Source organism: Eschrichtius robustus, chromosome 17 (genome assembly GCF_028021215.1).
Source record: "Eschrichtius robustus isolate mEscRob2 chromosome 17, mEscRob2.pri, whole genome shotgun sequence".
NCBI lineage: Eukaryota > Metazoa > Chordata > Mammalia > Artiodactyla > Eschrichtiidae > Eschrichtius > Eschrichtius robustus.
In genome coordinates, this window is record NC_090840.1 from 25,277,450 (window position 1) to 25,300,455 (window position 23,006).

Genomic DNA, 23,006 nt, shown 5'->3' on the forward strand with positions numbered 1-23,006 from the left:
GATATCACTATACTAGAAGAATAGAAAGGAGGAGCTAAAAGTAATTCATGGAGTTAAGAGTACAAAATCCTCATCTTCCATAATAGCAAGTTAATAGATAATTAATAAAGTCAATAAATAAAGATGTAACAGAATATGTTTCTCTTTTTTTTTTTTTTTTTTTAAGATGGAGGTAAATACCAAAAGAAACTACTTAAAGAGTTTGGGGAGATCAACTTAGGGGTGAGGTGGAATGGGATAGGAAAATGTCACTTTTCCTTCTGAGCTCTGTATATTATTTGAAATTTTGAACTATGTGTATGTATTAATTGGATAACAAAAGAATTAATTTTTCCAAATGAGGCAGGGTAAAGATAGGGGGTTATGAACTTGAAGCAAATGGAAACAACAATTCAGTGACCTTCTAGACTTTTTCTATCATATGAAATGATTATTTTTTCTTTCTTTAAACATTGTATCTTAGGCTCTAGATTAGATCTTGAAATGAAGGACAACTGAGTCAAAATGATATATATCACAGGCAAACTACTGACCCAGACATTGTAAATCATTTCTAGGAATAGCTAGTAACTCAAATTGAATCCAAAGAACACTTCACACATAAGTACATGACAGAATGAGCTCATTTTTTATTTTAAAAAGGAGGGGTGTTCAACTGTGTATATTTTATGTGTGTGTGTGTGTGTGTACACATCTGGGAAGACTATAAACCCTGACTATAACATATATATACTTTTTATTTAAAATTTTATTCATGATCATATTCTTAATCACAATATATTTAACTGCAAAACAACCTGTCTTAGAATAATACAGTATGAGATGCATGTGACCAACAGTACAAATACAGTAATTATAATACTCAAATCTTAGGTTCATAGACATTTAATGTATTAGATGTGTATGACAATTAAAAAAAAAAAAATCCTGTCTTGAAAACTTTATAGAAGCACTTCTCCTTTCATCAAATATAAGGCTCACATGAGCCTATAACAAAACTTAATACTGTTCATGTGTCAAAGGACAAGGCTAAGCAATAAGTTATTCTTTTAAAAATATCTATGAACCAGAACAATTTTCTTTTTGAGTTTGAGAAGCCAAAGACTATTAAGGAATATTTAAAGGCTGAATAGAATCAACAAAGGTAAATAAGGAGTTTGGGAAGAAAGAAATAGCTCAATATTAACAATGCAGTATATCTGCCAGGTTCCTGTGCTCAGCCAGATCAGTCTGAACATCTTGAAAACATGAATTTTGAGTTTAGTAAAGTGTCATACAGTACCTAGTTACATCAGATACCTGATGAAAGTGCTTTTCTGAAACTGTTTCTTCTCTTTTATATATGGACTTTAAAGAAATCCAAACAAATACTGCAATGCAGTGTTTTGAAAAACATATAAACTGCAGAAATGCCCACAATAATAAATGATATCAGGAGGTACAGTAATTGAAATGTATCAGGAGGTATAGGTACAGTTAATTGAAATGGCGTAGTAATGTGAAATGTTAAAAGGAATGGTAATGTGAAATATAAAAAGGATGACTAGATAATTTCTACTTCCAAACCTGAAGTAAAATTACAGAATGATGAGCTCATTACTTTATGTAGCAACTAGGAATTGCTACCTTTAAAATATTCATTCTTTCAATGCTTATTTTTGGATTGCCTACTATTTAACAGGTACCATGTTTGGTGCTACACTGATGAATAAAACAAGGTTCTCTGCAAAGAAAGAAACCTTGGTCTAGGAAGTACTCATTATATACTTCTTACAAATTTAGTTAAGTATGGTTTTTGGAACTAAAGAAAAAAATTTTTCCAAAAAGTTAACTTTCTAATTAAGAATGCACACGCACATAAATAGTTCAGTCAAAATTTCAGAGGCTCATAAATACTTAGAAACTCTAAATTGCTAATTGACTATTTCAGTTGATGTGATACCTGTCTCATCAACTGCCTGCATATTTTTCCCAAACTACATTCTTAACACGCACAAATTTTTAAAACAACGAAACAAACATTTCAGCCATTCTTGCATACCTACTCTTAGTAAAATACAGAACAAGTTGCAATTTTTAATCTGGACATCGAAGACAATTTAAACCAATCATATTATTCAAGTGAAACAGATGTCCTGAATTTTGTAACACCACCAGCAAACCTGGAGAGATGCAACTGTGACTGAATGTGTGAAGCTGTTAGAATTAATCTTCATCATCTCTTTGAAGAGGTATTATCTGAATTTCTTTGGCTATCCTTTCTCCTATTGTTTTATTGCTTGAAGCAATTATTCTTCGTGACATCAAATCAAATGGTCCACCTAAAATCAAATATGGAACATGGTTATATCCTGTACAAAAATAATTCCTATAAAACTCGCATAGCAATATGTACTATGGTCAATCATAACATTTTAATACCTTCGACTATCTTTAAAAAGATCTATGTTGTCACATAACCATAATGTTTAAGCTTTGATAATACATAAATGAGTTTCTAAGCACCTTCTTATAGTAAATACCGGTTGTGGAGGGAACTGGTATCTCAATCACACTAGGCTGGAAAATGTCATCTTTTCTCTATTTCACCTTTTGTGTGTTCTATTTCTTCTTTTTATTACTCTTATTACCTCTTTAATGTTTGGGAATCTATGGACAGAAAATCTGACTCCAATGCATTTTCACACCACTCTCCTTCCCATTTCCTTAATTCTTTGCTGCCTTTCTCCCAGACCACTGATGAATTATTTTAACCCAGGTTCAATCTTACTTTTAAAAATCTCACCACCAGCACAGAGGAAATATGCAGCCCCTCTAGGCTCAAGGCAGAAAGTGATGGTGGATGAAGTCCATGTTCAACCACCACCATGGTCACCATTCAAAGAACTCTTGGTACAATTCTCAGATTCAGTGACCTTCTAGACTTTTTCTATAGCCTCTGAAGAGTTCCTGATACTCATATTTGAAGAGGCTAAGCCATTTATCATTATTAATCCCATGCTACCATTAGCTTCTTATCCTTGCCTCTATCTCCCAATGTTTGTTATTTTGATTGCATAGAAAATTACATGGCTTTTTTTGCCTTAAGAGCTGAGGTATAATATGTACCAAACATTAAAGGAAAAAACCCATATAGAGAGGAAGGTCCAACAGATACGGAAAGAAAAATGCTTTACCATCCCATAATTTTACCTGTTACATCCAAGAGTACTCCACCAGCTTCAGTCACAATAATGCCAGCACCTGCTACATCCCAGCAGTGAATTCCCATTTCATAATATGCATCTGCAACTCCAGCTGCCACAAGGCACATATTAAGAGCTGCTGTTCCAACACCTCGGATCCTAACAAATAATATTTTAAAAATAAGATAGAAAAAGAAATTATTTCAAATAAGGCATTCCTCCTTAACTTCAGTTTCTTTTAAGTGTTGACTGATGCAACAGTCATGATGCACTATATAAATGACAAAACTAATCCTTATGAAACAATCATTTGTAATATAAACTTTAAAACAAGGATATTTTGGGGAAAAAAACTGAAGAAAATGCTATAATTCTACTATCATGGCATGCATGTATATTCATTGTGGTCTAAACCCAGGGACAAGAGCCCCACAATACACGTAGTTTGTAGAAGGGTGAAAATGTACTCCCGGTCATCCCCAACTGCATGGGCATCAGTACACGTGACCAAAGACATAACAGCACTGGTGGGCTCTGCTTAGATCTAGGCCTGCCTGGAAAGATTATTTCAGGTTTGCTTTCTCACAGTAGCTTTTCCTTGGAAATATATCAAGTTAAGGTAAGTACAGACATTACTTTATTAGCCATTATAATAATAACTGATTCAGGAAAGAATCAACAATAAATGCTAAAATGAGTGGATGAATGATATTTACGTATCAAAGTATCTCCCTATAAGATACATAATAATTACAATGGGAAAGATAGCAAGATCATTACCAAGTGATCAAAGTTAGTATTCAATAATGGGACAAAAAGGTACCACGTGCCTCCTGATATAATGCACTAAGAAGGAAATAACAGTACTTCTGTAGCATTCCTGCCCAAAATGCATAACCCAAATCTAATCATGAGGAAACCCAACAAATTCAAATCAACAGGCATACTATAAAATAATTACCCTACGTTTTTCAAAAATGTCTAGGTCAGAAAAGATAGACTAAGCAACTGCTCCAGATTAAAAGAAATTGATGAGAAATGGCACCTAAACACAGTGTATGATCCTGGATTAGATCTTGGATTAGAATTCTTTCAAAATACGAATTAAGTCACTATATTAGATAATGTATCAAACTTAATTGCCTGATTTTAGTAATTGTGGTTATGTTAGAGAATGTCCCTTTTATCAAAAATATACACACTGAAATGTTTACGAAAAAGAGGTCATCATGTCTGTAAGTTACTACTTTCAAATGGGTTTTCCTCAAGCTTCTTTTTTAGCTGTTTAAACCTCTGAAAATAAAGCAGTCAGGTCTGTTCACTGAGTTCCTTCACTATTTATTTTTAAAGAAATAAGGGGATTCCACATATGAGTGATAGCATATGATATGTGGAATCTAATTTTTAAAAATGGAACAAATGAACTTACTTACAAAACAGAAACAGACTTACAGATATAGAAAACAAGCCATGGTTACCAAAGGGGAGACACAGGGGGGAGGGATAAATCAGGAGCTTGGGATGAACATACACACACTGGGATGAACATACACACACTACTATATGTAAGACAGATAACCAACAAGGACCTACTGTATAGCACAGGAAACTCTACTCAATATTCTGGGATAACCTATATGAGAAAAGAATCTAAAAAAGGATGAATATATGTATATGTATAACTGAATCACTTTGCTGTACACCTGAACTAACAAAACATTGTAAATTAACTATACCCCAATTAAATTAAAATTTTAAAAAAAAGAAATAATGGGAAATTGATGACTAATGTGGTATTTGTTTTGTTTCTTAAAAATAGAAAAAGTATTACACCTGAGTACATCCTTCATGCCAAAGCAATTTTTTTTTTTTAAAAAAGGATCAGAATTACATGATGCCCTTGATTTCAAATACATTTTACTGCCTATATTCTTACTATATATCAAATTTAAGAAAGAACTAGCAACCTCAATAAACTTCCATAGGTGTTTGACTGCTTTCCAAATATATAAACCCAAATTAACTTTAGTGGCTTTTTTTAGTTTATAAATAATGGTGTATTTTCCTCCTTTTCTCAAGGGATATGTGATAGTTCATATCTCATGTCATAGAAAGAAAATACCAAGATCATTCACAAATTATCTCTTGGTATTCTATTCAAATATAGAACCCTAGGCTGGAAGAACAATGCTATAGGCATTGTTCTTCCAGCACAGCATATAGGCTATGCTTCTGTCTACTTTTGATGTATATCAATGGCTCTCGGTCAAGAGGTCTTTTGATCAGAAAGCATATTCTTTTATGGACAAATATTACAAAATATTATTAATTACCAAATAATTGAGGCTGTGGTCTAGATTTTGCATTTGTGTCCTGAATTCTATGTTAGTCTGTTCCTCCTATACAGCTAGGATGGTACAGAGTAAAAAAGACTATCTTCAGAATCACAAAGATTTGAGTTTGCTCCCCTGCTCAGTTGCTTAAAAACTATAATTTTGAAAAAGTTCCTTCTTCAAGTTTTAGCTTTCTTGTCATCAAAATGGAGACACCAACTTACCTTGGCTATGGCTGCAGGGATTAGAAACAACATACGTAAAGCACCTAGCAGAGGGCCTAGCATATAAAAGGGCCTCAAAAAATAGTAGCTATATTTATGAAGAAATGATTCCCTAAAGCATGATACCAGAAAACATCATTAAAGTAAACAAATACAGTGCATTTCATTAAACAAATCCCAAAAAATTACACAAAGGAAATTGACCCATAATGATTTACTTTGCCTCATAAATGTCATTTATAATTAATATATAATTATACTTCAATTTAAAATAAAAAGAGGTGGTATCTCTTGGGACAAAGTGAAGGAAAAGCAGGAGCTAAGAGTGAAAAAATTAAAGATCCTGAGAAATGAAAGAGAAACAAGACATGCCAATCCTCACCTCCCACTACCACTTAACAGAAATTCATAACAGAACCTACACAGAAGGGCAGAACTGACAGGATAAGGAGCTCTGAAACCAGGAACCCGGATCTCAAAGTGAACAGAAATAGAAAAAGTAGACACATCCACACAAATCTACTCTGAAACATCAGACATTGCTAATAAAAGTGGGGTTTTTTTGACTCATAAAGTGTCTCTGCAAAAAATTAAGCACAGAAATGAACAAAACAAAATAAAACAAGGAAAAAATAAAACAAGAGATAACTGAACTCAGAAAAGAAGTGGGAGAAAAAAGACAAAATTCTATCAGGAATGAAGACTAAATCGCAAGGTTCCCTAAAGAGAACTGATGCAAATGAAAACTTAATAAAGGGCAGTGAGGAAAAGCAATAAAAGAAAGAAGTAAAACGGGTTGGAGAGAAAGTGGTTAAAAGGGAAGAAGCAAAGAAGATTTAATGTTCTTGCTGGTGTCTCTGAAGAAGAAAATGAAAACAGCAGAAGTGAAGTAATATTTAAAACTAAAACTCAAGAAAACTTTCCAGGAAAAAAAAAAAAAAAAAAGATATGAATCTACCTGTTATAGGGAGACAACATCCCCGAATGAGCAATTCCAAGATATACCCTTATAAAAGTGTCAGCCATGGAAGATTAAAAGAAAAAAAAATTTTCTCAGAGCCTCCAAGTAAAACATGAAATAATTTAAAAGCCAATAAGATTAAATTGGCATCAGATTTCTCATAACATACAAAGCAAGGCAACAGTGTAATAGCATTTTTTTTTTAATTTGGGTTTTTAATTAATTTATTTATTTTAGTTTTGGCTGTGTTGGGTCTTCGTTGCTGCGCACGGGCTTTCTCTAGCTGCAGTGAGTGGGGGCTACTCTTCGTTGCAGTGCACAGGCTTCTCATTGCGGTGGCTTCTCTTGTTGTGGAGCAGGGGCTCCAGGCACGTGGGCTTCAGTAGTTGTGGCACATGGGCTTAGTTGCTCCACGGCATGTGGGATCTTCCTGGATCAGGGCTCAAACCCGTGTGCCCTGCATTGGCAGGCAGATTCTTAACCACTGCGCCACCAGGGAAGCCCTGTAATAGCATTTTTAAGAAATATACTTCAGGACTTCCCTGGTGGCGCAGTGGTTAAGAATCCGTCTGCCAACACAGGGGACATAGGTTTGATCTGTGATCCGGGAAGATTCACATGCCTTGGAGCAACTAAGCCTGTGTGCCACAACTACTGAGCCTGCACTCTAGAGCTCACGTGCCACAACTACTGAAGCCCGCGCGCCTAGAGCCCGTGCTCTGCAACAAGAGAAGCCACCGCAGTGAGAAGCTCACACACCGCAACGAAGAGTAGCCCCCACTCACCGCAACTAGAGAAAGCCCACGGAGCAATAAATAAATAAATAAATAAATAATAAATTTCTAAAAAAAAAAAAAAAAGAAATGTACTTTATACTTTCTTTCACTAAGGATGTTCTATCCAGCCAAGCTTTCCCTTCACGTTTCAAGACCACAGAAAAACTGTTTGGAATGTGCCAGATCTCATGGAATACTGTGTGCATGTGCCCTTCTCAAGGAATCTACTAAGAGATGAGCTTCATCTAATCTAAAGGTGATTGGTGTTAAATCAAAAACAAACAGAGACCAGCCTTGAAAATTCCCTGAGCAGACAAAACCAGTTTAGTCATGCAAACAAAGCTTAATTTAGCATATTTTGCAAAACTAACTCAACCTGGGTCATTTCTTGCTTATGCTTCTGGAAATGACAAGCAAAACTTAAGTTGTTTCTCAAGGTTGATATGAGGTAGCCACTAATCAATTCCCTATCATTTAAAAAATTCTATCATAGCCAAACACTGTGAAGAATAAATAGTCACTGCTTTCTCACTTTATAAGCTGCTTTATAACAATATATGCCTGAGCCTCATTTCATGTTTTGGTCAGGGTGTTCCTGGTTTACAAACTGTCTTTTTGGTGTGTGAACAATAAACCTTTACTAATCATACTTCAGTGATTCACTGGTTTTAATTCTGTTATTTATGAACTTTTGACACCAGGAAAATTTCATGGAAGGACTGTGAGCATTTTATAAAGTCAAAAACTAAGACCACAGGATGGGACCGTGGGTGAAAGAATATGTAATAATAATATGTCTGACAAAGTAGAAAGAACGCAACTTAAAAAACTGGATGAAAAGGGAGAGAAAAAGGGGAAAGTAGAGTAAAATCACTGAATGTTATATAGGCAACAGGCAGAAGCCAAAACGTTCTGGAGCCTTTACAGAGAGTAAATGGTCAAGTAAGAAAAGAGAATATTAAGAGCATTATAAAGAGTTTTAATATAAAAGAAACCCATTAGAATAAAATTGAACCTTTCATAAATTTCTATTTCTAAAAAGAAAAAAAGCAGAGAGGATACACCAAATAAATACAGTAACTATAACATAATATACAAAGTAATTACAATGTAAGATAATACAACAGAATTGAGACCAAACAAAACGGTCATATCAATAAATGAATAAGCCTAACTTTTTTGTTTTTTTTTTTTTTTAGAGAAATATGCTCACTCTTTTTTTTTTTTTTTTTTTAAAGTATTTGTTTTTATTTATTTATTTATGGCTGTGTTGGGTCTTCGTTTCTGTGCGAGGGCTTTCTCTAGTTGTGGCAAGCGGGGGCCACTCTTCATCGTGGTGCGCGGGCCTCTCACTATTGCGGCCTCTCTTGTTGCGGAGCACAGGCTCCAGGCGCGCAGGCTCAGTAATTGTGGCTCACGGGCCCAGCCGCTCCGCGGCACATGGGATCTTCCCAGACCAGGGCTCGAACCCGTATCCCCTGCATTGGCAGGCAGATTCTCAACCACTGCGCCACCAGGGAAGCCCAGCCTAACTTTTTTATCAAAAGAAAAAAGATTTTCAAATTGATTATAAAGCAAAACTCCACTCTATGCTGCCTTCAAGAGATGCACTTAAAACTCAGTGATTCAAAAGGACTAAAAATAAGAGTGGACAAAGATTTACCAGGCACAATTCTGATGTCAAAGTAGATTTCAAGTCCAAACATCAAAGTACAATACAGAATGTACTTTTTTTTCAGTGCATATGGAAATTCCACAAAAACTGATCATATACTGGGCACAAAGAAGACATAAAGTTCCATAATATATATTTATTACAATGTAATAAAACTGCAAATTAAAAATGAAATTATAAAAGCAAAAAGTCATTTCCTCGTGGAAATTTAAGAACACAACTCTTGGGTGAAAAGGGAAATACAAACAGAAGTAACAAATTTTGTGAAAAATAATTGCAATGAAAACACATCAGAATCTATGGGATACATTTAAAGCAGTGATCAGATAAAAATTCATAGCCTAAATACTTACATCAATAAAAATCAAAGCATAAAAATAAATTCTCTACTTAAAAAGGAACAGAAAAAAAGGAAACAACAAAATGAACAAAAAGAAAGCACAATGATGAAAATAATAAAGCAGAGGAGAAAAACAGTAGACCAGATTAATAAGCAAAATCCTGGTTCTTTGAAAAAACATAAAATAGACAAACCACCAAGTAACTTAATCAAGATGTTTTAAAAAGAAGAAGAAAGCACAAATATACAAAATAAGAAATGATAAGGGGGAAATAACTACTGATACAGAGAGGCCAGAAATAAACTATAAGATTCTACCTTGTGTACCTCTATGCAAATAACTTGAAAACTTAGAGGAGGTGGGTAATTACTTAGGCTGTGGAAATGTTCTGGATTAAAGGTGGCAAAACAGACATGGCAACTAAACATAATACTGACCCTAGACTGAATCTTGCACTGGAGGAAAAAAAATGCTATAAAAGACATTATTAGATCAACTGACAAAGCTATATATGTATGGATGGTAGACTAGATAAAGAGCAAATTCATGAAGTCAATAATTGTACTGTGGTTATAAAAGAGAGCATCCTTATTCTCAGGAAATAACAAACTGAAGTATTTAGGGGTAAAGAGCCATGATCTAAATAATTTACCATGAAATAGTTCAGGGAAAAAAAGGAGTATATTTACACAAACACACACACACACATACACAGAGAGAGAGAGAGAGAGAGAGAGAGAGACAGAGAAAAGAAGGAATGATAAAATGATAATGCAAACAGGGTACAATGTTAACAATAGGTGAATCTGGATAAACTGTATATTACTGTTTCTTGTAGTTTTTTACTTCTGAAAATTTTGTTAAATTTGAAATTATTTTCAAATAAAACTTTTAAAAATTACATTATAAAATTAGAATTACGGTACTGATCCCATGTCTATTAATTAAAAATTTCATTTCTAAAGAAAAATTCATTCCTTAGAATGTCAAATTATCTGTAATGTTAACATAGAATGTTCAACTTTAGGTAGAAAGTGAAAAGAGCTTACCCATGGATGGGAAGGCAAAGAAGCCTTTCCATATTAGAAAGAATAATTCTCACAGTCTCTGGTGTTCTGGAAGAGCCCAGCTCTGTCACCAAGAGTGATTTGGTAACATCTAAAAGAAAATGTTTTAAATAATCATTAGAGTTTATTAATAAGAATTCTGATAAAAAATTTGACACTTGTAACTCAGAACAAATTGGATATTTTTATTCCTCTTCCTAGTTGTATCATATTTGTTTCTTTCTAAGGCTTTAAATATTAAAATTCTTATCAATTTATTATCTCTTTTAGTTATTTTATCATCACTTTTATAACCATCAAAAAGAGTCTAGCTCCTTAGACCACCCCCTCAAAAATACAGAATATAACCAATCTGCCTGCATGCATGATACATTTAGTGGGAAACGAGCAAACACCTTACACATTTTTTTTAAAAGTGGAATTTAGAAATTAAATAATTTATATATAGATTTGAAACAAGACGAAAATTAAAATTAAATGGTAGCACTGTTGGCAGAAATGTAAATTGGTGCAGCCATTATGGAAAACAGTATGGAGGTTCCTCAAAAAACTAAAAATGGAGTTGCTGTATGATCCAGCAATCCTACTCCTGGGCATATATCCAGATAAAACTAGAATTTGAAAAGATACATGCATCCCTATGTTCATGGCAGCACTATTTACAATAGCCAAGAAGCGGAAACAACCTAAATGTCCATCAACAGATTAATGGATAAAGAAGATGTGGTATATACATACAATGGAATATTACTCAGCCATAAAAAAGAATGAAATAATGCCATTTGCAGCTACACGGATGGACCTAGAGATTATGATACTAAGCGAAGTAAATCAGAAAGAGAAAGATACCACATGATATCACTTATATGTGGAATCTAAAACATGACACAAATGAACATATCTACAAAACAGAAACAGACTCAGATATAGAGAATAGACTTGTGGTTGCCAAGGGGGATGGAAGGATTGGGAGTTTGGGACTAGCAGATGCAAACTATTATATACAGAATGCATAAACAACAAGGCTTACTGTACAGCACAGGGAACTATATTCAATATCTTGTGATAAACCATAATGGAAAAGAATATGAAAAAGAATATATATATGTATAACTGAATGTTGGGTTAGTTTCTGCTATACAGCAAAGTGATCCAGTTATACATATATATGTATTCTTTTTCATATTCTTTTCCATTATGGCTTATCACAGGATACTGAATATAGTTTCCTGTGCTATACAGTAGAACCTTGTTGTTTATGCATCCTATATATAATAGTTTTATGCCTCATTTTTAATGATTCCCAACTTGAAGTGCCTTTTCCCCCTCAATTTACTAATAACTGGGCCCAATGGCATCAGAACAAAGGAATTCTACAAAGAATTTGAGATGCAGTGGCTGAAGCAATAAAACATGAATGCCATGAGGGCAGAGAGTCATTTTTACTCATCTTCCTCCCCAGCCCCTGACAAAATGCAAGCCTCCAGTGTCTTCTGCTCCATCACACTTGCTTCCCCTGCTTCCACTACCACATCCAAAATTGTGGTCACAATTAAAAAGTACAGAGAAAACAGACACAATTTATGAATCAGTTAACACTTGGAGAGCTCTACAGGTTAACATTCAAAAACAATAGCATACGAATATATAATATCAGTCACACCAAAAATTAGAGGATAAACCTACCTTCTTGGCGTGAAACCTGTAGTTTTTGACCATTACAAAAGGCACCTTTTCCTTTCCGGCCAGTATACATCTTATCCTCCATGCAACTGTATACGATTCCAAATTCCATCTGCAGGAGGAAAACAAGTTTTCTTTACCAAACCTGAGTATTCTTTCTCATTTCATCCATACTTTTTCTAAGAAAGTAACAAGAAAATCTGGTATACTAATAATGTTTTCAAAGGGCTAAAACGTGGGATATTTAAAATGCTAATTCCCAGCTTAGTCAGAGGAAAGAAGTCATCAGACCTAAACACTTGACTCCTGTCTCATCCATTTCTAAATGTAAGGGCACCCACCTTGACCTCTCTCCTTCCTGCCTCAGATGAAGACAGATCGTTCCTGTTTTCTAGGGTGAATCCTTCCTCCTGTGTTATACTTCTCTGAAAACCTGCCCCATCAACTGATCCCTCCTCTCTTGGACTTTCATCCCGGTACTTCTCGCCAAATTTCTTCCTGCCTCGCAAAACCTTCAAAACATTACCTTCTCCTTTTCTCTTCACTGCCAAAGAGTGGTCTAGACTTTGCATCTCCCATTCTCTTACTACATTACGATTTGGCTTCTTCCCTGATCACGCATCTCCTGCAACTCCTTGCAAAGAGATCATCAAAGCACTCTTGCTGATCAAATGCCTTCTCTGAAGATTTGGAGACTGCTGACCGCCATCAGTTAATCCCATACTCTGTGTTCCTGGCAGTATTCTCCTAGTCCTACCACACTCACTGATCTGTCTTGGTGTCACATTTTCTTATGACCTTCTTCTCTGCCTAACCCCTAAAAGTTGTGTTCCCCAGGGTTTTTCATTCTTCCATTTCCCTTTTAGCTCTCTCGATTCTTACAGGTTTGTTCTTTCCAGTCCACAAATTCAACTACCTCTCTAACTGTGGCTCCCACCAACCCCATCTTCACAGGTCAGAAGCTGTGCTTCAGAACCTAGGCTTGCAGAAACCTCAACTGAGGAGGTCAAATTCACTCACTAGCTGATCACTCATGCCTCATTCCTTTCCCATTAGTCACTTCCTTCCAATTTTATCTTGAAAACACTTCCTGATTTTTGGCATTTCCTCAGCCATTTTCCCCACCTCCATCTGAGTTCAGTATCACCTGCCCCTCTGGTGTGACCTCTACGTTGCTGGAATTATCTGTCACTCTGCACTTTAAAACCTCTACTGGTTTCCTACCACCTAAAAACAAAATCTAAATGTTCTGACATGGACAGGCCACGGTGCCTCACGGCAAGACCACAGCTAACTCACCTCATTGGTTCTGCTCCTGCCATTTCCAGAGTTTTGCTCACAATGAACATCTCACCGTTCCCCACACACATCATGCTCTTCTCCAAACTGTTCTTTCTGATTAAAATGCTTTCCTTTTCTTCTTTATCTGGCAAACCCCTAATTTGCTATGACCCAACTCACATGACCAAATTCTAAGACCCCTTCCATTTAGTATGAAGATTTCCCCAAACCACTCTTGGCAGAATTGGTTACACCCTCTTCATGTTCTCATAGTATTTTTTTTTTTCATAGTTCCACTACATATTACCTTCATCTGTTCACACATGTAACTTTTGCACTGAACTGGGAGTTCAACAGCCCAGGGCTGATTAAACGAGAAATGCTCACCTATCTCCCTTTGAATGTTCTCACTGATTAACACAATCCTGTGCCTAAGATTTCATTTGCACTAATTTGTGTTTTTATTTTCAGAGATTTCTTAACTCTCTTGTGTACATGCTGATCAAATATATCGCAAGCCTCTTGAAGACAGTTATGTAAGATGTTAGTAAACATCATTCGTGTTTTGATCAATCAAATACCCAAACAGCACGGAAATGCAACAGGTAGAGACTGTACTCTACTGGGCTTTTGATACAGCAAGTGTTCAGGTTCCTGAACATAGTCTGCATTTTCTAACCATGTTTGGCCCCTACCACTTCCTGGTGTTTCCCTTCACAATGCCCACTAAAGCATTCCTAGCTCAAAGCACACCTCGCCCATTAAGCATTTTAGACCCTACATCAATGCCTATCTTATCTGACTCTATCATATATATAATGGTGATTAAATACTGAATCATATTTCAGTTACTTGTGTGTATTTTTTCCTTATAAAATCTTCTCAGAAAACATTACATTTTCTTCACTGGAAAAAGTATCATGACAAGTTTAACAGTTCTGGAGTTTACTTCAAAATAATGCAGCTACATAAATTGAATAGAGACAAACCTAAATTTATTACGGAGACACATTTACTCTTTCTCAGAAAATGACAGCAAGGCATTTTAACAACCATAAATTTCAACAACATACCTTTTTATTTACAACAAAGCCAACTGAAACAGCTACAAAAGGAAATCTTTAAAAAAAAAACACACACACATAAATTTATCAAAATAGAACTTATTTTCAACAAACATGTTTTTTCATAATAAAACTGCTTACAAATTTTTTCATATGAACAGTCTTATCCCTCCTCCCCCAGAACTGTGTGTACAGTATGCAACCCTTTGTGTAAATCGTAGGGGATGGGGAGGGTAGAATATACAGATGCATACATACAGGATGCTTCTACAGGCATGAGACATCTCTGAAAGGATTCACAAGAAGCTGATAACAATGGTCACCTCCAGAGATGGGCCCTGAGAGCTGGGCTCAGAAGTGGGAAGGCCACTTGGCACTGTATGCCATTTCATACCGTTTAAATGTAGAATTCCATGAATATAGTTTCAATTTTAACAAAAATGGGATCATACTATACACTGTATTATAATCTTCTCTATGTTATATAATATTATGAGCATCTTTCAACATTAACATTCCATCACATATCGATTCTACATCTTAGCTTTATGGCTTTAACAATTCTATTAGTAAAGATACACACAGCTACGTGGTAACTTCAAATATAACAACTATGTGTCATCCCACCAAACTAGGCTACTCATTTGAACTCTCACTGGCAATTCCATCAGGCTCTCTTCTAAATATCCTGAGTTATATACTTACTTTGTATATATATTCTACATATACTTCTCAGTATATACTGAATTATATACTTACTTTGTGCCAGGCACTAGAGTAAGTTCTTATATAAATGTACAACTCATTGAGTCCCATCAACAAGCAATTCTATGAGGCAGGTACCATTAATGTGCCCATTTTATAGAATGAAAAAAAAAACTGAGGCTTAGAAAGGTTAGGCAACTTGCTCAAGGTCACAAGTTCACACATCCTAAAACCCATGCTCTTTTTAACAGTTTTTTCCTCCTGGATTGAACCCATTCTATATAGACAACAATCCAGTATTGAGTTAGTTATTTCCTTAATTGATCTCAAAGCAGCAATGTTGCTTGCATACAGTTTTATGTGATTTCAACAGTGAGAAAAAGAATGGTGAACAGGGCACTTCCCCGCACAGGGCAAGTCTACAACATTAATAGTTCATCACCTCTTCCATAGCCGATGAACATTATGCATAATACACTTATAAACTACTCTACAAATTACACAATTCTCTAAAGTATATATGTTTGTGAACAAAATATCCAACAGTCCATTCAGTTAACGCACAAACAGGAATTACAATATTTAAAAATTTAAAACATACCCATGTACAAAGTTAGTTGTTCCATCAATAGGGTCAATGATCCACGTAGGGCTGTCAGTTAAAATACTTTTTTCCCCAGCTGCCACAGATTCCTCACCGATGAAACTGAAAACAAAAAAAAATAACAAACTCAGAATCTTTACATTGCTTTCAACAATTTTCAAACCTTAAGCTACCCAGGGTCTACCATAAAACATAACAAAAGTCTGTACACTACACTTTTCTATTGTTTTTCCTGCAGACCGATGAAAGTGAGAAAGTTTTACTTCCCCCAGAACAAAGTCATGTGAAAAAATAACAGAATCCGAAATTCTCAAATGGAATGCCAGGATAAGTGAAGGCACACATGCTGAAAAGTGAATTTGTTGCAGATGAGAACTTACTAAGGGAATGTGGAGGTTTTAAAAATAAGTCCACAGATTCTCTCATACTCCCCTCTTCAAGAGGTAGAGCCTAACACCCTTTGCCTTGAGTGTGAATTTGGACTTAGTGACTCGTTTCTAACCAATAGAACAAAGTGGAAGTGACAACGTGCAACTTGGAAGACTCGTTCACAAAATGGCAGTGAGGTTTCCATCTTATTCACTCTATTTCTTCCTCTGTCCCCTTCTCTCTGTCGCTCTGGGGGGAAGCCGGCCACCATGCTATCAGCTGCTCTGTGGAGAGGCCCAGATGGTAAGGAACTGAGCGGAGCTGCCGCAGACCACCCATGAGGAACTGAAGTCACCAACAATCACATAAGTGAATGGACCCTTCAGCCCCAGTGGAGCCTGAGGTGACCCACAGTTTGACTATAACTTTACGAGACCCTGGCAAGAACAATGCAACCGAGCTACTCCCATATTCCTGACCCTAGAAAACTGTAAGATAATAAATGTTTGCTGTCTAGAGCTGCTAAGTTTTTAGGGTAACTTGCTATACAGCAATAGATAATATACAGAACGTTAAATAAGTCAATGAGAAAGCAAATCACCCACCAAAATTACTGTGTCTACATGCTTTCCTAAAACACGCTACACAGTAAATCTCAGGTGAATTCTGTAAATGGTGTCTGAGTTCACTGGATTTCTTCCTTCCGTTGCTACTTTCTTTTTTATTTATGTCCTTTATTCAATACTGAACAGTCCTAAAAATCATTATCATAATTTTCTTGTATCTCTTCTCCTCTTGGCTATAAACTTTTTCATTGAGAAGACATATATTTAGCTTTAAACATTTTTTTTCTCCTCAGTGACTAAAATACCAGGAATGGCCAATGGCATGATCACGAAGAAGCAGAGAATGACAATGTTAAACCTTTAAAATGATGACAATATTTTGGTTATATTTCTGTGCCTATAAAGAAAGCCCTGATTTTAGTATTTTCTCTCAAACTCCTTAAAGCTACCCTGACTTTAGCACCTAAAAAAGTTTGCAATATAGAGAATAAAACTGAACTTTTAAATCTTGTCTATGCCAGACACTTGTCACGTCAACTTCCCAGCATCCAAACACTCCTCTTACTATAAAGGAATCCAAATAGCCCCTGTTCACTGCTCCCTGGAAGTGTGAGCTTAGGCAAACAACCTGAGTTCAGCTAGCAGATGTTCTTGCCCAGGATTTGTAATCTTGAGCTAACGGGGTAAAAATATCCAAAGTGAGCAGAGTCAGGAGTGAGGCTACCAGCAGCATCTGAAGCAATGGCTCTGAACCCTAACCCTAACCCTAACCCAATCCTAACCAGCTCTGCCTTCCTCCCTGGTTCCCACCTGAGCCCTGCTCTCAGGGCTCCTGAGCTGCCCAACACCCTCCAAATAAATTCCTGTTCAGCTTAAATTAAGTATAGTCAATTACTGAGTCTAAAATCAAAATTTCTGTCTAGTACTATTGACTCCAACCTAGATTTCACTTTTATCACAAGAAATTGAAATAAGAAATACCTGTGAGACGGATACTTTTCCTTTATGGAAGAGATAAGCATTTTTTCAACTTTTTGGTCAGTAGCAGTTACCAAATCAACTGGAGAACTTTTGATCATAATATCCATTTCATTTTTTAGGGCTTCACGAGCCATCTAAAAAAGATTTTTTGGTAAGCAAATAGGAAAAGCGTAAGTCATTTTAAATCAAACTAAAAGATGAAATACAGAAATGGTTTGAAACATTCAATCTGTCTTAAATGATATTCTTAAATATTTCTTACCACAGTGTAAATAAAATAAATCCTTAGGGGTTATGACCTTCTGGCTATAAAATCATAGAATCTTATATCCTATTTCAGATTCACAACTGTCATCACAAAAAGTTTAATGACAAAATTAAAGTATCACTCCACTAAAGTTTAATAAAATGAAAACAAATACAGATGAATCAAAGTACATGTTTTGTTTAACAAGGCAACCACACGCTGGCTGTCCACATCCAACACATCATGGCTGAAAAGATTTCAGTTCATACCTCTCCAGCTTGTCTTGCTAGGGTTACTGCATAATCCATGCATTCCTGCCAAGGATCAGCCATCTTCTGAACAGATTTAACACATACAAAGATACAGCAGTTACAAATCTCTAAAAATCTTAATCATAGACTAGTTCGTTCACAAGAACACCTCAATTTGCAAAATACTTTTATTCAGGATTCACCCTCTACCTGATTCTAGAGTTCAGTTTTTTTCAGTATTCACTCACAGGTCCATTAAGAAACACTTTTTACCTAAATTACTTCACTTCTATTGTAGAAACACTTTCATAACAAAAAGTATTCTATAAAAGTGTCTCCCAAAGTGCCCATACCATACGACATTTTAAAAAACAGCATTGGTCTAGGGAATGGAGAAGAAAGGACACAAGAAATATCTTAAAAGACAGGTGCATGTTTGGGTTAAGAATAAAGTGAAAATTAGAGAAAGAACACAGGGAACACAGACAGTTTTCAGTATCTGCAGTTTTGGCATCCGTGCATTCCACTAACCACAGATAGAAATTAAAGAAGCTTTGAAGGGAAGGAGCAAATGGCACAGGTACTAATTGAATGTCAGGTAGTTCAGTACTTTATACATGTGAATTTATTTTTAATGAGGTTGTAAAGATGAAGAACTTAAAGCTCAGTGATTATAAATAATTTGCCCAAGGTTTTATTAGACAGATGACCCAGTCAGAATTCATTCGAACTCAATTCTGAATGTAAAGTCCACTGCTCTTTCTATCATAACATTCTGAGGAAAGAAAATTCCAGGACTAAAAAAATAACAATAAAGTAAAAAAGGAATTTCCCCAAGTTTCAGAGAGGGAAAAAAAAAACAACACATTTTTGTCTTCTGAACTGTCCAGCTTTCCACTGACTTCTGAAGAGAAGACTAAAATAACTCACCACTGGCTTGACCACACTCTAAAACCTGTACCCAGGACAGTGAAGCTTTTCAAGCTGTCAGACTCAGAAAAATGTGGATCATTTATAAAGCAACCCTAATTTTGCCATCTTTATATTTGAGAATAACTTACAGAGTTTCACCTTGAAGACTGGTCGGAAATCCCAATCATGGTGCTCACAGTATAGGAATGGGGAGGGGAGGAGAGGGAGGGGAAGAGAAGGGAGGACAAGGGACAGATACTTTGAGCTGTTTCTGCTAGTTGCTTCTTCTTCTTGATATGAGCATTTAAATAATTTTAAAAGGAAGCCACTTTTTGAGTTATAGGAGTAACTGCTTAGAGCACTTCAAGAATTGTTTCCAAACTTTTTTTTTTTTCATTCTTACTTACTCCCATTCCTTTCTTCTAGGCTTAAACAGAACTAGATGTTCTCAATAGCCAGAAACTTTGCTTAAGCCATTCATATCTCCCTCTACTAACAGCACTGATATCTCCTACCAATTTTTCCAGGCTCATTTCAAAAGCTACCCTTTCTTCTAGCGATTCTCCACCCAGAAGTCATAATCTGTTTAACCGTTCAAGAGTTATGTGCTGAATATCTATTATATGCTGTGCAATGCATCACAGTGAGGAAAAACAGGCAGAGTTCACACTTACTCTCTAGTGGGTAGTCAGATATTAATCAAAAAAAAAAAAATCACAGACCACATGCAACATCACAAATGTAATAAAGGCTAAGCAGAAGTGCAATGAGAAGCATGTAACAGGGGAACTCTGACCTGGTCATAGGTACCAGATACGGTTTCCCTAAGAACATGGTTCAACCAAGATTTGATGGACAAGAGAATAGGTATTAATTAACTCAACTGCAGGACTCCTGGTATGTGAAGAGCAACCGAAAGGCCTAAGTGTGACAGCTCAGAAATCAAGAGAAATGGGGGAGGGGTGAGGCTGGGGGATAGTAGGGATCATCCCCAGCAAGGCCTTAGAGGTAAGATTTTGATTTGAGAGCCATGAGGAATCATTACATCGTGGCTGCTGAACAGAATGGATTAGAGGGTGGAGGGAAGAGTAGACAGTGGGGATATTTGCTTTGGGAGGTAAAGCTGAGGGCACTTAGCAATAGATTGGATATGGAGTATGAGGGAGAGGAAGAGTCTAATGATGCCCAGATATCTCACATTGGCAACTTAATGGATAATGGTGACATTTACTGAAACAGGGAGCAATAGAAAAGAGTCAAATTTGGGATCTGGGTAGGAGGTGGGGAGAACAAAAGTTTAATTAGTAGATGATGAGGAACCTTTGTGAAACCAAAAGGAGATGTCAATTAGGCAGCTGACTGTATGGATCCTGACCTCAGAGGAGAGGTATGGCCTGCAGATATAAATATGCAAGTCATCTGAGTAGGCAACAACTGAGTCCTGAGTCTGAATGACATTCCTTAGGAGGGAACATGCCGTGAGAAGCTCAGAGGGCACCCAAGCCTGGAAGACCCCATAAAACTTTGTACATCGCTCTTAGGGCACTCAGGAATGTTTTCCTTACATTTCGGTCATTTGTGTGCATGCCTTATCTTTCCAACCAGTTTTGAGTATTATCTCAAAAAGGAACAGATTTTGTTCACCTTCACTTTCTCAAAGACAAACACGTGAAACATTTTCAACTTCTTCTGTCCTGGTTACCACCCTCCCTGCGGTGGGAGCCATGCCACCTTCCGGCCACCTGTCCCCAGCAGCGGGACTGCGGACAGCACGGGATCGGGGGCTTACACCGGGACTGCACGCCCCTGGAAGTATGCCAGGTCTCTCTGAGCTTCTTTGGAATCGGTAAAATGAAAAAGAGGGAATTATTCTACACAAGCTGCCGCAAAGGTTCAGCGAGATCCCGGGGGCGAAACCGCTACACACGCAGGGACCGTTCCTGGTGTCACTCGGCCGTGGCTCAGGACAAAACCGCAGGGGTGAAGGCGCCCCAACTGCGGCCTCTGTCCCTGGCCGCCATCCCGCACCGCTGACCGAGCCCACCCACTCCAAACCACTCCGGAGAGCCGCCCGCGCCCGCAGCGCCCGACAAGCCCGCCCAAGGGCTGGTGCGGGATCGCAGGAAGGAAGGTCTCACCTCGGGATGGAGGGCTTGAGGCTCGCTAGGATACCAGCCGGATCCGACGCTGGGCTCTTCTGGAGGGAGAGGTGGTTCAGGCTGGTTACGCCTCCGACAGGAAGTCCCGCCCCTGCAGCCCCGCCCACGGGGCTCGGCTTCTTCTGGCCCCGCCCCACAACGCAGCACAGCCCTCCAACCCCCAACTCCCTGCCCCACCCCCAGCCCCAAGCTGCGCTGGTGATCGCTTCCTGACCCCTCCCCTTCTGCCTAGTCCTTCCAGATCTGGCCCTTTCTTTTTCGTCTGTGGTTTTTCTGACTTTCTTTCTCCTGCCTGTACATTCTTCTGTAATTTTTAAAAAATTCCTTTCCTCTATTTTGCCCATCCCTTACGTCTTCCATTCCTTCCAATTTTCCTGTTTCCCTTTCTTTGTCCCTGTCTTTTATTCCATACTACTCTTTTGGCAAAACACGAACTGGAGATAGGACTCTAGCTTTGCAACTTTTATTTGTTAAAACTATGCTGGGTAGACCTACACTATATACATATTGTAGGGGTTCATAACGGAGCGTCCCCCAAATGTTCCATTTTTGCATGAGGATTATTTTGAGCTAAAGGCAACTGAGACCTGGTGAGTGCAAGAGAAAATACTCTCCCTCCCTTAACTACCTAGAAGAATTTAAACTGGAAATTTTTCTCAGAAAAGAGTTATTACTGGAGATATGCTTTATCTAAAGGGCCCCATCTATATGGTAGGGCAAATATCTAATTACCAAACATCTGCTTTTCTTCTTATCATCCTCCTGTCCTTGGAAGCCCCAGGCCCCCATCTCATTCCTTAGCTCAGGATGGCATGTAGTCCTCATTTTACTTTTCTGCCTCTGACCCTCTCATGTATGTGGGGTCTGTCTCCCCCTTATGTGTGTGGGATTCTCATATGTATAAAATTAAATTTGATTTTCTCCTGTTGAATCTGTCTCATGTCAATTTAATTCTTAGACCAGCCAGAACTTAGAAGGTTTCCTAGAGGAAAGTTTTCTTCCTCCCCAACAATATACACTATAGTAAACCTATGATAGGTAGACAGACAGACATCTATTGGCCAGAACCAACTGCCCCTATTCTCAATAATTTATTTGGTAACCATGTAGTGAGGACTTACCATGCTTCAGGCGCTTTTGTTTTCATATGCATTATTTTACTTAAAGGTTGCAACAGTTCCATGAGAAGATATGATCAGCTTCATCATACGGACGAGGAAACTGAGGCTCAGGGAAGTTATTTATCCTCAAGTCACACAGCAAGAGCAAAGAGTAGAACACACTGACTCCAAAGTCCATATTCAGGGAATACATGGTACGATAAGCTTGCATCACATGAAATACAAGGACTAGTCTATGGTCCTTAAAATAGTTCCGCTTCTTGAAATTACAGGTCTGGCATCATATAGTCTTACTATTATAATGCAAAAGGCAGTGCACAGGTAAAAGATGTCCTAGCCACAACAGGATCAGGGAAGCAGGTTATTTGGCTCCTTGCATTTGCAGTGATTGGTTCTCTTAGCTTGATCAGAAGACAGGGTATTGTCACCAACGTGTTGCAAATGAGGGTTCTCAAAGATGAATGACATGAAGTGTGGGACCAATTCTCAAACCTCACAAAG

At 37.2% G+C, this 23,006-nt stretch overlaps 1 protein-coding gene across 2 annotated transcripts; it reads right to left on the bottom strand.

Annotated features, from left to right (window-relative positions):
- Positions 1-605: 605 nt before the first annotated feature.
- IMPA1 (inositol monophosphatase 1) lies at positions 606-21,450 on the bottom strand. Of its 2 annotated transcripts, none has more exons than XM_068525784.1 (9): positions 21,364-21,450; positions 18,332-18,397; positions 17,816-17,949; positions 15,897-16,001; positions 14,600-14,645; positions 12,249-12,357; positions 10,545-10,653; positions 3,193-3,344; positions 606-2,321 (listed from the first exon to the last, which is right to left on the bottom strand). In XM_068525784.1, the coding sequence occupies exons 2-9, from the start codon at positions 18,392-18,394 to the stop codon at positions 2,206-2,208; spliced, it is 834 nt and encodes a 277-aa protein (XP_068381885.1). In that variant the 5' UTR covers positions 18,395-18,397; positions 21,364-21,450; the 3' UTR covers positions 606-2,205. The 2 variants fall into 2 exon arrangements, with proteins under 2 accessions (XP_068381885.1, XP_068381884.1); XM_068525783.1 differs by having other exon boundaries at positions 18,332-18,394; positions 21,364-21,445.
- Between the last annotated feature and the right edge of the window lie 1,556 nt (positions 21,451-23,006).